At 36.7% G+C, this 14152-nt stretch overlaps 2 protein-coding genes across 5 annotated transcripts; both read right to left on the reverse strand.

Annotated features, from left to right (window-relative positions):
* Nucleotides 1–8294: 8294 nt before the first annotated feature.
* LOC117568206 (uncharacterized) lies at nucleotides 8295–9543 on the reverse strand. Its single transcript, XM_034248676.2, has one exon. It carries the CDS (start codon nucleotides 9254–9256, stop codon nucleotides 8336–8338), a length of 921 nt encoding a protein of 306 aa, XP_034104567.1. The 5' UTR covers nucleotides 9257–9543; the 3' UTR covers nucleotides 8295–8335.
* Nucleotides 9544–10346: 803 nt separating this feature from the next.
* LOC117571300 (uncharacterized) lies at nucleotides 10347–11800 on the reverse strand. 4 transcript variants are annotated; one of them, XM_052005866.1, is made up of 4 exons: nucleotides 11557–11800; nucleotides 11331–11507; nucleotides 11205–11272; nucleotides 11082–11154 (listed from the first exon to the last, which is right to left on the reverse strand). In XM_052005866.1, exons 1-3 carry the CDS (start codon nucleotides 11689–11691, stop codon nucleotides 11234–11236), a joined length of 351 nt encoding a protein of 116 aa, XP_051861826.1. In that variant the 5' UTR covers nucleotides 11692–11800; the 3' UTR covers nucleotides 11082–11154; nucleotides 11205–11233. The 4 variants fall into 4 exon arrangements, with proteins under 4 accessions (XP_034109261.1, XP_051861826.1, XP_051861825.1 ...); XM_052005865.1 differs by having other exon boundaries at nucleotides 11125–11154; nucleotides 11205–11276; XM_034253370.2 differs by having other exon boundaries at nucleotides 10347–11276.
* Between the last annotated feature and the right edge of the window lie 2352 nt (nucleotides 11801–14152).

Consider the following 14152-nt stretch of genomic DNA (forward strand, 5'->3'; position numbering starts at 1 on the left):
ATAGTGTGTATATCATAACAGAGTTTAGAGAAGACGCAGTGTACAGTTAGGTTTTATTTATAGTCCATAGATAATGTAATTAGCTAGGTTTTTAAGCTTGGGCCTTTTCTTGAAGTTTAAAGTGCATTAAACATTAAGAGTGGGTCCAATTTTATAGATGTTCAGCTAGGCGTATTAACCACAACTATTCGAATAAATTTGCAGTTAATAAATCATTTTTTTAATGGATAATTTTTTCTTGAAATGGAATTAATATTTTTTAATTTAATTTTGGATTTATTTCTGATTACTTACCTTACAAGTTTTTGTTTGAATCATCTTATTACATAATGTATAATATTTTAATACTTCAAGAAAACTGATAAGTTTGTTTTGATAAGTTTGTAACGTCTAATTATTTTATATATTATATTCAATACGTTAAGAAAACTGAGATCTCTATAAAATAAAGTCTCCCTATAAAAATTATTAAATGATACTTTTATAAAATGTTGCCTGTCATTTCTTTAAATTTTAAATATTAATAAGCAAACGGAAACCTTTATATACATTATGTATAATATTTTAATACGTTAAGAAAACTGATATTTCTATGAAATATGTATAGTATCAGTTATTAATTTTTTAATTTTGCGTATCATTTCTTTAAATTTTAATGATTAACACCTAAATTTTTATTTTATTTCATATTTCTATATTTGTGTGGTAAGAAAACGGAAACCTTTATAAAAGTTATATATATGATTCATATTGAAAACGATTCTTCTCTGGTAAAATGAATAATTTATTTTGAGGCTATTAGAAAACGGAAACCTTTATAAAAGACATTAAGCCTCTGGTAAATTTCATAATTTATTTCGAGACTATTAAGCTTGGAAATCAGGGAAAAATGTGGGTTGATTTTGAGTTTGTATTAGGACTAGATATCTTTATTAGAATTTGTAGAAAAAGTTAAGCTTGGAAATTCTGGGACACGTGTGTAACTCTTTAAAGTTGAACACTATATCTATACTGAAAGTTAGCTTCCCTTCCGCTTGTTTTCTCCACTTGTTCTCTCTCCATTTGCCTTGTTTATGTTTCCACGCGACAGCAATGTGACGTTGCCCTTGACCGTGGCATAAAGATGCGACTGCTGCGCTTTGACATTGAGGCAGGGCCAGGGTTGGGTGGAGTTCGACAGAGGGTTGTGGGGTGTGGTGAGGTTTGGTTTGCTTCGTTTAGAAAATGGCAACAGGAATGTGCGCAACAAAACAGAAATGCCAAGAAATAAGACAAACATAAAGGCAAGCACACACACACACACAATGATACTCACACACACAAACGCAGCGAGATGTAAATGACGCTGACGCTGCCAACTCGTTGACTTTGTCGCCGCCAACAACAAATACAGCGACAACATCGACGACAACAACAACGACGACGATGACGATGACGATGATGACGACCCATATCCACACATATTAGAGACTGTTCCCTGGCAAGCAATAAAGTGGCGTCTCTGTCTGGCCAGAGTGTGAAAAGAGTGGAGCAAGCGGGGGGCGAGGGGAAGCACCTTCGATGCCACTTAGCATGCAACAATGTGCAAAGACTTTTGGCTCACAATTATCAAGGCAGTAGTGCGACTCATAGAAGACTCTGACTCTGACTCTCCGCTATCCTTCACCCCCTTCCTTCCTCTGAGCCACCCCCTCTTCCTGGTCACGTCGTAGTCGCTTTTGTGGCCCACTTGGAAATCACTTGCGCTTTTTTATGCATTCATCAAAATGAAAACAATACGAGCGCAAACTCATAAAAAGAATCCCAAGTCTGAAAGGCATGACTAAAACTGCTTACTTGGCTATTTTTTATACGACTTATAGATACTCTGTTAGCAGGTGTTATTCAAAAGAATTCGCAATAAATTAATGAAAGGACAATTTTTATTCTAGAGAATCTAAACATTACATTTCTTAAGTAAAAATTAAATTGTAAAAACAATTTTAGTATTAAAACAAAAATTAAAGTATAGAATTAAAAATACATGAAATAAATATAAATATAAACATTAATAAAAATTAAAAAAAATCACTATTTTACATAGCAAAAGTATAATATAACAATGTGTACTTTTGATACGTAAGATTAAAGAATAGCTAAGCAATCAAGAAATTTCTGTTTTTAAAGAAAATTAAAAAAATAACTGAAATTTTTTAAATAAAAATCATAATTCCTTTTTAAATGAAACCAATCCTAAGGAAAAGTTTCTTTTATAAATTGTTTTCTTAAATAATCTAATTATCTAAGATCTATTAAATTGTTATTACATTATATACTTTGAAATTATTAACATCAATCGTCAACAACAGATTCAAATTTGATAGATATTTTTCATGCGCTAATCATCAACACTTTCCATTACTTCTACGATAGGGTATGCAAAAAAATAAAAACAGAACTCACTGGAGTTTGTGTTTGGATTGTGGAAGGCGGGCTCGGCTTGGAAGGAAAGGGGCTTGGTTTATTTTTTTTTTTTCTGTTGCCTGTGCTTTTGTCTGCAGTTGGAAGCAGCCGGGCAAAAGGCAAAACCACAAAACTAAACACGAACTGAATGCAAAATTCGCAACCATGCGTCATTAAACCTCAAGTGGCTGAGGGGCAATGGAGTGGAATGGGAAGGAAGGAGAGCCAGAGAGGAAGAGAGGAAGGCAGCTAAGAGGAATTGCTGCCGTTTCGGGGCACGCTTCGCCGAACGGTCATTAAGTGAGTCAGTCAGTTGGCAGTTCGAACTTCGAAGTTGCGACTGTGAATTGACCAGTTGCCAATGAAAACAAGAGAGAGAGAAAGAGAGAGAGAGAGAAGGAGACGGAGACGGAGCCAGATAAAGAGATGGAGACTAGCTTCAGCATTTACGCCTACGCAGACAACGTATTAAACTTTTTTTTTCCTTTGGTACGGCACCTCGTGTAGAAAAAGAAGAGAAGTGGGAGAGCATGACTTGTAAGAGAGGATGGAGGCCGGCAAGGGGCAATTTAGGCAGGCCTAACGTCTGCGCTCGTTAAAAACAATCAACTTACAGAATGGGGAAGAGCGAGAGGGGGAACATGTGACCAGCCTCTGGTCGTTAAGCAGTAGCTGTGAAGGCGACGCTTAGTCATTAAAATCTATCTCTATATTGCACACTTAAAAACAGCTGTGTGTGTGTTTGTGTGTGTGAAAATGTTGAAGAGTCTGTAAACAGTCCTTGGGACTGGGGCAACTCAGATACGAGCAGTAGATCCATGCAATGATGATAGTCAAGCCTTGTTACGGCTTAAATTAAGGCTGTTTTTTTTTAGTAGTTGAACTTTGTGGCACCTAACGAACAAGCAAGGAAATACCGTATTCCTAAGCTACAGGTAAAGTTGGGTACAATTTTTGAAGATAGAAGAAGGTCTAAGACTAAAAACTAGTCTTTTCTTAACCATGACAAATGGAACACTATTAAAATAATGTTGATAACGACTTAGTATCGAAAAGCTTCACTATACATTGATTAATATTAAAATGTGTACCTTTACTATGATTAGGATCCTAATTTTCAATTTTTATACTATCCCATAATACTAATAATAAAAACACCCAGTTTGAAAACAATGTGTAACTTATATTAATACAATACACATAGTAATAAGTTGTTGTTTAATATTAAACAAGAAATACATTCTATCATATTATATACATAGTCTTTAATTTAAATTTGAGATTATTTCAAAATTTCATCTGAATCACAAGTGGCGTATACGAAATATTCTTACTGTACTCAACCGGATATTAATCTAATCAACTAATCGTAAGTCTCTTTGGCTTCGGCAGTTGCTCTTAGAGAGCTTTAAGAACTTAAGACGAGTAACTATATTTTGCTGTTGCCATTTTTGATTTGCTTTGGCTGCTTTACTTTGCAGCGCATTAAACTTTCAATCAAGCTTTGCTCTCTTTGGCCTCTCAATGCACAAATCCCTAATAAAAGCTTTTAGCTGTCGCTTTGCTCATGTTTTTTTCTCTTTTTTTGCTGTAGTTGTTGCTGCTGCTTAGTTGTGTTTGTAAATGCAAAGCGCAAGAAGCAGAGTAAAACGAAATATCCTTGAGCGTGATCATCAATCTTCTTTTTGTGCTGTTGTCATTTTTTTTTTTGCTGCTGCGCCTTTTAATACCCTGTAATTTAAAAACAAAGTGAGGGTAGCTTAATTCAAAATAACTCTTCTTCTACATATTAATAATGCAAGAAATTAGACTACTTATATAACAAATTTAATATTGCCCTCTTCTAAATTACAAAAAATAGAAATAAGTAAATAATTTATGTATCTGACTAAAATAACTCCAAATTAGCGAACAGGGTATTGCCATTTCGCTCTGTTCTATTAGCTACATTCTTACTTGTTTTGTATGTCACTCACTCACCATACACACACATACTATAGTAGTTTTTTTCCAGGCATTTTTATTGCTTTTGTGCCAAACGGCAGACGCCGCGTTGCCAACTCCCCCACAGGCGGCTGCCCAAGCATTGCAACAACAAAAGCTCTGCCAACTGCAGTTAGTCGTTGCCGTTGTCGTCGTTGTTGCTGTGTGGTGTTGTTATTGTTGTTGCTTTGCTCGTTTTTTGTGGATTTCACTTTTTTAGTCATTTCCATTTATTTTATTTGCAATTTTGACTTGAACTTTTTTAGCTTCCCACACTGCACACTTCCTTCCCCCTGGCAACCAATGCAGTCCACCGCTACCTTCAGCAGACGAGACATAAGAGCGAGCGAGGCGAAGAGCGCATTTCATTTGTTGTTTTATTTATTTGTAGTGGAGTGTATGTGTTTGTATGTTTGTTTGTGTATGTTGGCGATGCAATGACCTCGAACTTCGTTTGCTGTGCATCTTTGAATTGTTGTTTTTTATTTTTGCATTTGGTTGCTGGGCTATTTATTGGCTTTTGGCTGCGGCTTCGTCCGTTTCGTTTAGTTGGTCAGTTAAAATGCCTCAGCGAGTAGGTGGAACGTGGTGGATGTTGAGTGGATTGTGGGGCAAAGGTGGCGCACAAAGTGTAACTAAGTTTTTATCTCTTACACTTTTCTGCCTCATTGGAAAGTTCAATTGACATGACTTAAGGTGCGAACTGTTGGCGACGCTCTCTTTTTTTCGCCTGCTCTTTAATAAAAGTTTGACACAAAACTTTAGCTGGACCCAGTTATATGTATGTGTGTGTGTACAACTACTGCAATTGCACTGTGCGTGCGCCAGAGCGAGACGAAGATTGTGGGCAGCGGGTGTGCAAGTCAAAAGAATATTTGGATTGTACTTTTGGCAGCTGTCCGCCGCCACAGAGAGACTGTGAGAGAGAAGGAGAGAGTGGTCTGAGTACTGGCGATAAAAATAGACTAAACGAACGGTCAAATTATGCTGGCAAGTTTTGCATTTTGTAAAGTTTTCGCAGTGCAAATTTGCAAACTTCCAACTTATAACTTATTTTATGGTATTAAGTTCTTACAGTGCAATGCACTGCACCGCACTGTACACTCTTCATCTCGCTCTAGCCCACTTTTTATCATTGCCAAAAACTAAATCGCATGCGGCGTTTCATTTTTTGTTTTCTTCTTTTGGTTGCCCACACAAGAAATCAATAAAACGCTACTGCTCAACACACACGCATACAGTGACAAATACGAGCTGGCATTACAACTACTACAAATGCAACTAGATACACACAGACGCAGACAGATTTACTCAACCCTTTACACCGACAGCAATAAAAACTGCAATAATATTTGTCAGTATGCATGTGAGTGTGTGTGCAAAAAAGAAACTCCACTGACGCAGCAGCCGCTGCTCCAAACGAATTGACTCTTTTGCGCTCGCTCTCCCATTTACACACACACACACGAGCAAACGTCCCCCAGCTGCACTCGTAAAGCGCTCTCCAACTGGTTCGCTCGCGTGCAGTCGCTGCGCTTCTGCCGCCGCGTCGTAGACGTCGACGGCGACGTCGTCGTCAGCTGCGACGGCATTCTGCGGCTGCTCTCGAAATCTAAATTTCAAGTTCGTCTCCTGCAATTTATCAGAGAGTTTTGCTGCGTTTTGCACTTTTTGGCCCAACTTCGGATTTGGTTAGCCCTCTTCATAAGAGCACTTCAAAACAACTCAGCCACCGCCACCGCCGACGCCGCCGCCCTCGTTTTGGCCAGCTTCGCAGTCGGTTAATTTCTGCATCTATGCTGTGGGCTCGCTTTTATGGGCAAGCGCAGAGCAGAGAATTAAAAAACGAGCGCGCGTCGCACGTCGCAACCTTCCAAAAACTCACAACTCTCGTTCTGGTTGAAAATGAAACCGGATTTCTTTTTGATTTTGTTGTTTGTGCCCTCTCGGTATTTTTGTATTCCCACCAAACCCATCAGATAAAGGGGTATTATAGCTTAGTGCTAACTGGCAATTTAAAGCTCACATCTGTCTGACCGTCTGATTAAATACCTAGAACTCAGACACTTCGAAGCTTTGGCAAAGTATTCAATCTTTCAGGAATTCATAAGAGCTCTGTAACGGGTATCTTAAAGTCGAGCACAGCCGACTTTGCCTTTTTCTCCATTTTTTAGAAGTTTGTCTTGAGCCTTTTTGCCTCTTTTTCATATTTGACTGAGTTTTTGGAATGCAGTTTTATTGTATTTCACCTTATTTCAGTTTATTTTGTTCTTTGTTGCAATTTGCTTTTAAGAGTAGTTCTTTTAATTTTATTTTTCTTTTTTGGTCAGCACTCGCAGCTTAATTCACAGAGTTTCCGTGTAGTATTTTTGCATATCCACGTAGTAGACGGGTTTTGTTTCTTTTTGTTTTCTCATTCGAAAATAAAAGAAAATCACTTTTTTTGTATAACTTTGTTTTGGTTTTTGAAATGAAACTGGTTTTCCTCTCCGCTTCGCAAGAGATTTCTTGAATGGTTCAGACAAAACAGCTGAATGGCGGCTATTTCTGGATTACTATCTAAGGGCGTTACTTTGTTCTGTTCTGTTCTGTTTCGTTTTTCCTTTTGCTACGATTATCTCGGTTTAGCGTAAACGCGCCTTAAGGAATCAGATATGAATGAAAAAGCTTTTTCTATCTTTTTGTTTCCTTGTTGCTTTCATCTTTGATGCGGCCAAGCGATTTAACTGCTTGGTAACTTCATCTCTGGTTGGCCCTTTCTTTATTGGCTTTGCTACTCCTCAGCTTCCCTAGAGGGTTTGTCCCCTTTGGAGCCTAGGGATTTTCACTTTACTCAGCTGCATTTCCTCTTAAAATGCACTTGAAGAATAACAAAAGTACAAGTTACTGTTAAGAGCTTTGTGAAAAAAGAAATAGCTAAATATTTGACTTGCATGAAGAGGAATAATTTTGATTAACTTGGGAATTGAGAGCTTAACATATGTCGGAGAGTAAGTAATGCAGATTCGACACACTGACGTCACTGCGCAGCTGTGCGTGCGTCTCGGCACATTGCTGCGTAGTTGTAGGTGCACTTTGGCATTTTGGCAATGCGTAGTTGCTTGTGCGTTTCGGCACATTGTCACTGCGTAATTAAGAGTGTGCATGTTAGATTGCATCATTCTTCAATTGCGCTTTGTCGGTTGTCCGCATTTTGTCGCTTTGCCAAGTACAGTTATTGCGGGGCGACAGCGTTGAGACGCTGTCGCCGAGTGTGGTTCGATGGCTATGGCGTAGACAGTAAAAGGATCGAGCGGGCAGTGTGCTCGTAGAATCGCCTGTGAGAGCATCGAAACTCGCTTCGCGATAATGAATAAACAGACTTCGGTAGAACAGACTCCGACACATATTTACAACTCAAGTACAGCGGATCATATTAAACAATTTTCTTGCGACTTGAAAAGTTAGAAAAGCTCAATTTATTATTATTTTTTGTCTATATTTCTTTACAGTACATCTTGACTTAACCTTAAACTTTATATTAACCTTTATAAATTTTCTTCATTATTCAATATGCCATATGAAACACGATAAATAAATCTTTTCTATATTTTCCTATTATGGAACATGACTTGTCTTCCAATACATCCCATAATCCAAACTGTCAATGCACATTCCTAAGAATTTATTTCTATAATATTCTTAAATCCTCATTCTAGCCTCAAGCCTAAAGATGCCTTTCGTTTAGGTATTTAGTAATAGTTTACAATAATCTCGACTTTAATAAAGTCAATTATCCCAATTAACCAACTTTTTTTTTAAATTTTTTTATTATACACCAAGACTTTTTTTTGTATGATCTCAACCACAATCAATATTTTTAATTTAAATCTATATTATTTATATATTATTTAGTTTTTAGTCCCGTAATTTATTTTTCGTTGAACACCAAAGACATTGAAGCATGTTGCTGTTTATCTTTTAGTTGATCCTGCCTTGAACGCGATCCTGAGATACGATTGATGTCGACGCTAAAGAGCTGGAAATTAACGTCCAACTTGCGCACATTCAGAGTGACAATGATGCAATAGAGAAGCAGGAAGAGATGCTTAGCACGCAGCACATAAGAGGCGCCCATGTTACTAGGAAAGAGAGGAGCATCCCAAGCACAGTCGTAGAGAAAGTATGCTCCATCATTAGCACTATAGCCAAAGGCGAGATAATGCTGCTGACACTCGAGGATGCCGAGCTGGAAACGTGTGAAGAAATAGTTGAGGGACTCAAAGAGTCCCATATTCCGAGCACTTGGTGAATTGTACAGCTGTCCAAAGCAGTCTAGCTGACCATGAACCATGAAACGAATGTCCAGGAACTCGCAGTCCAGCGAGAGATCAGACAACTTCAAATATGAGCCATTAAATCTGCGCTGCTTAAGACTCTCTCTGTAGTATTTATCCCCATTGAGCACAATGGCATCGAGTAACTTGGGTGTCCAATCCTTGAGGTCACGAAACGCGCTCGCTGCACAACAAGCGACCACACAACAAGCCAAAGTCTGACGACCCCTCGACTGTGCCTCAAAGCAGTTGGCACTCGGGTGAAGGCCACCCCAAAGGGACCAGAGATGCTCACTGATCTCCACATCATAATTATACCACTTGCTCTCCGCTCTCAACTGTCTGATGACTCCCTCCAGGTTCCGGCTGAGTCTCCGACTCCAGATGGGCAACCCAGCTGGCGGATTCAGCCAGATTCGTGTCTCGCATCGCGCTGCCAAAGGTGAATTGCGATGCACTTCCCTTAAAATACCTGCGATAATGCTCGATGCTCCGCTGCTTTGTTTGTGAAGCATCCTTGTGCACCTTTGGACACTCCTGCAACAGAATTAACTTGCGCCTCACGGGTTGCTGCAGCGGATTTCGCTCGGTACAGTAGGCACTCGGTAACAGTTCACGCACGAAGTTGGGCGTGTATCGCGAAGACATTGCGAAGGCGGTTTTGCATTACAAAATTTTGACAAATTTCACATGGGACAAAAAAAAAGGGTACGGTAAAAATTCAAATAACTGCAGAGACTAAAAATGGACTACTAAATTTAAAAAAATAAATATATTTTTAACTATTGTGTACTTAAAAATAATTTCTGAGTTTAAACATATAGACTACTAAGAAAATAATTGTCAACTAGAAAAATAAAAGATATCTATAACTATTATAAATTTGCAAATATTATATAAAAATCAGAGAAATCTTCCATGAGCACAAAATCTATTCCAATTTTTTGCTCAGACACTATTGTTTTTAATCATATTTATTTTTGAAATCATTAAAATTATACGTAAAATAAAAATGTAATATTCACTTACCATCCAATCCCATCATGAATGCATTTTTACAAATTATTTAAAAATTACTCTTCTGCTGAATAGTACATAAATTTTGCATTCATTTATTTATTGTAATAATATTTATGCTTCTCTTTTTGGTATTTTAAAGAAAACCATAATATTAATACATCTAATTAAATAATATCCTTTCTGATAAATACTTAGGATCCAATCCAAAAATCAACAAATTCTATTTAAGAAATCCTTAATACCAAAATGAATAAATTTTTAAGAAATATTTAAAAATTACTACTACTACTACTACTGTTCTACTTTATAGTACATTCACTCTTATTCATTTAAAGTATAAATTCATATTTTGATTTACATTTCATTACTTATAAAGAAAAGAATTATAAGGAATTATATACATGTTTTCCAAAACTAAGAAATTACAGAAAATTCTCTTCTGCTACAGAAACTTTCATTACGATCCAATCCCATACTATTTGAAGAATCATTAAAAAATACTTTTCTTTTTTGTAGTGCTCCATTAATATCCCATTCAAAGCCTCAACTCCCATCTTCAGAAGAAATCGCAAAGCATTTACCACATAATTTGAAATACTTGAGAATTTATTAAATAACGTTTATCGGCCATCAGTTGACAGACGAAGAGACAGACACACAAATTTTGACTTGGCCACACCTTTATGGCTTTCTCAATTTCCGAGTTTGCCGTATGCAAAAAGTATTCGATATCATAACGAGGTAGCAGGGCAACAATCACAGTAATTGTGGTCCTTCGACCAAGTAAAATTACCAACTTGAAGATTTCATTTTGGAACAGCGACGAGACGAAGAGAGAAGAGCGAAGAAGCCTACAATTTTAGCTCATTTATTGTGCACACCTCGTTTCAGGAGTTGAGAGCGAGACGCGTGAATTTCCATCTCGATTTGAGAGAGTCTCTGTCCGATTTGTTTATGCATTGATTGGAGTGTCATCATCTCTTTAAAGGTCTTCTCCCTATTGATTAGCGTTCGATTGTATTTCTTGTAGAATTCTTGTATTTTCAAATCTAAACTATTCATCTTGCAGCATTCATTGTTCTTTAGAGTTTTGGAATTTTGTCCAATGAATTTATTCAATGAATTCTCTCCTACATCATCTACTGCATATTCTTCTTCATCAGAACAGATAAAACTATGCTGCTTCATATAGTAACGATGTATTTTTAGCAGATTTTTGCGAAAATCCGTCCAATTTATATTGCCGGAATTGTTGTCCAAAGCTTTGTTAAATTGTTGAATATAGTTAAGAATCTTTGGCATATCAAACGAGCCATTTTCTAAAGTATTCTTTTTATTTTCCCAGCTTAATTTTAAGCCCTTCTCTATGCGCAAGTTATTTATGTCAGACGATCTATAAATGGGAATCGATTGGTTTGCGAAATTCTCTACTGAATGTTCTACCATTTTTTCTGGAGGCATATAATCTCTTTTTATGAACGCCTCTTGATTTTCACTATACTTTCGTATGCCTTTCTGAAAGATTAAAAACATATATCTTGTAATAATAATATTGAATTTTAGACTTACCTCGATCAGCAAGCCTTTTGTCTGAGCGTAGTTTGGATCTAATCTTAACTGTTCAGCGAATTCATTGATCGTCTGCAGTACCAATTCTTCCCTTCTTCGGCAGATATTCTGCTGACTATCCCCGATAACCTCAGTCATTTTTGGTTTATGGCAAGAAGTGCTTTTTCTAATACCTCGCTGTAAATACATTTTAGTTTGAATAACTTCAAATATTTTTATCTTTTACCTCTGAGAGAATGCCTTTTTGCTGAACTTTCTTTGAACTGGAGATCTGTTCCATCGGCTCTTCTTCCCTGCACTGTTCTATAACTATATCACCGATATTTCTTGCATCTATAAAGGTGTGCTTCTGTTTATCCATAGTAGAATAAAATGTATTTCTATTTAGGTTTCAAATTGATTTTTTTACTTGAATTTGAATTATTTTTTGTTTGATTAGATTGACGTGACTGACAGAAATTTTAGGGAATACATGAAAAACTGAAAATTATATGGAAATATTATTTTGTGGACATGAAATGTAGTAAGAGTATTAGGAATATATTTAGTGCTAATCGAATAGGAATAATCAGGGATGAAAAATAATAAATGTGGTTAAATTAGGACATTAAGTTTAGGTTTTTTTTCAGCTTGGTATGTTAATCTGGATACTCTGTATATTATAGTATTATAGTATTTTCAGAAATTCGTTCACATTTAAAAGAGATTAAATTTTAACGAAAAGAAGAACACAATGGTCATTACTTCTATTGTATTCAGTATTATAAAACAAAACTTAAAAATAAAAACTTTTTTTCAAAATCTAATTACTACTTGTTTATTTCGAAACTCTCAATCTTAATCTGAATTAATGTGTAACGAAAAAATAAAACAATGGTCCTTACTTCTATTGTATTCAGTATTTTCATAAAACAAAATTTACTTTGTTTTTTTTTTTAAATCTTAATTTTTATTTAAATTTTATATTCGAAACTCTGATCAATCTTTATCTGATTGTTAGATGACTGCAAACTTTTTGTATCATTTATCGGGGATACGAGAAGGTTCCGCTACAACTGTGAAGGGGAGTGGTCAAAAAAACAAAAAGAGAAGAGTTCGCCTCATAAGAACAAGTGCCGCAAGCGAGTATGAATATGAATACGAATATGAATACAAGAATGAGTGTGTGTGTGTTTGAGTGTGAGTGTGCGAATGGTACTGACACCAGTAAATGAGTGAAGAGTAAATGAAGTTCGCGTTGCAGCAACGCATTAGCGAAACCGATAATTTAAGGCATCGTAAACACGTCGTAAATTTTGCACAGGCAAATTTAGGCTTTAATTTTCTATAAAAGACAACGTCTTGCTTTCGTCTCGGTTGGGGCATTCCACAAAGTGCCTACCGCCCCCTTTCCCCTCTTTCCCCTCTTTCTCTTCTCTCTCTCTCGCTCTCCCTACTCTGCATGCAACTGCAGCACGTAATTACAGCCCATTAATTTTTGTGTGTTGCTGTTTTTGCTGCTGCTGTTGCCGCTTCTTTTGCTGCTGCCTCTTTCACTTGGCGCATGCATGATAAGTGCCACTTGCCCGGCCCACAGACTCCGCAAAGAACTCGGTAGCAGGCCAGACCCGAGATCTGCCCCTTGCCTCCTCCTCCTCTCTTCTTTTATTTCCCATTTCTTGGCTGCAACTCCATCTCCAACTCCAACTTCAGCTGCAGTTCCAACTCTTGGCTCTTTGTCGAGGTGTAACCTATATTTTTCTGTTATTTTTAATTAGAGCCTTTGTCTGCGTTCTCTGTTGTCTGTTGTCTACTGTCTGCTGCTGCCTACCAACGTTGATTATTGTGCAGCATGTGGCAACTGCGTGAATTACACACACGTTGCGGCCCCAAATTGAGGCAGCATTGGCATTCCAGCTAGTAATTACATAACTCGCAGCTGGAACTCTGCTTCAGCTCTCTAGCTCTGCAGATTCTCCTCTATCCGTGTCTCGTGATGGGTTAATCAATTTATTTAAATGCTTAATGCTAAATGCTAATGAGCCTAATTGCAGAGTATCCTGCGATTGTTATCCTCACACAACTGATGGCAGCTTAAATGCCACCGATTCTCAGTTCTCAGTTTCTCAATGGAATGTTACAGCTATAAACAAATTAACTGAACAATTTTAGTGAGACGTCGCCTATGTCTCTACTATCTTTAAGTGTGCGATTGCGTAATTATACTGTCTTCAGTAGCGGATATACTTAGCAGTAAAATTACTTTTAAGCACATTGTTAACCAAGTGAAAAATGCGCTTGAAATGCGGATCTATCTAACACATTACATTTTAATGCAAGATCTATTAGATATGCTTAAAACATTGGGGTTTGAATTTAGAATGCTTTCTTGATGGTACACTGCGAAAAAATACCGAGTTATAAATTCAATAAGATCCGTCCTAAATATTCTGTTCATAAAATAAAATCACTTTAAGAACAAAACTAAGAATATTAGTCTAAAAAATAAGAGAGAAGGTCCTGAGCTGAAATGCTGAGCTAATCGATGATAAATATTTTGTAAGTAAAGTGATCAACATACAACTGACTAACTGAGAGCGTTAATTAAATCTGAAACTGACAAAATAATAAATAACAAGACTTTTGGTCTTGGAACTATAAGATTTTTACTTCTTATTAATAAGAAATTGGAGTCTATATCGTATGAAATGTTCTTAAAATCAAGATGTGTTTTCTAACATTAGAATTTTCATGTTCTTGACGCACTGTTGAGATTCTTAGTATTAAGACCTAAATCTTGATTTTGAAAATTTATTTTGTGTATAATAAACTCATCTAAATTA

The sequence above is a fragment of the Drosophila albomicans genome, chromosome 3 (assembly GCF_009650485.2).
Source record: "Drosophila albomicans strain 15112-1751.03 chromosome 3, ASM965048v2, whole genome shotgun sequence".
Lineage (NCBI taxonomy): Eukaryota > Metazoa > Arthropoda > Insecta > Diptera > Drosophilidae > Drosophila > Drosophila albomicans.

Excerpts from the sequence above, each read along its gene's own strand:
- LOC117568206 (XM_034248676.2), bottom strand. The coding sequence starts at position 9,256 with ATGCTTCACAAACAAAGCAGCGGAGCATCGAGCATTATCGCAGGTATT.
- LOC117571300 (XM_034253370.2), bottom strand. The coding sequence starts at position 11,691 with ATGGATAAACAGAAGCACACCTTTATAGATGCAAGAAATATCGGTGAT. Across the intron at positions 11,508-11,556 it reads AAAAAGGCATTCTCTCAGAG|CGAGGTATTAGAAAAAGCAC; the intron begins GTAAAAGATAAA and ends ATGTATTTACAG. Across the intron at positions 11,277-11,330 it reads CAAAAGGCTTGCTGATCGAG|AAAGGCATACGAAAGTATAG; the intron begins GTAAGTCTAAAA and ends TTAATCTTTCAG.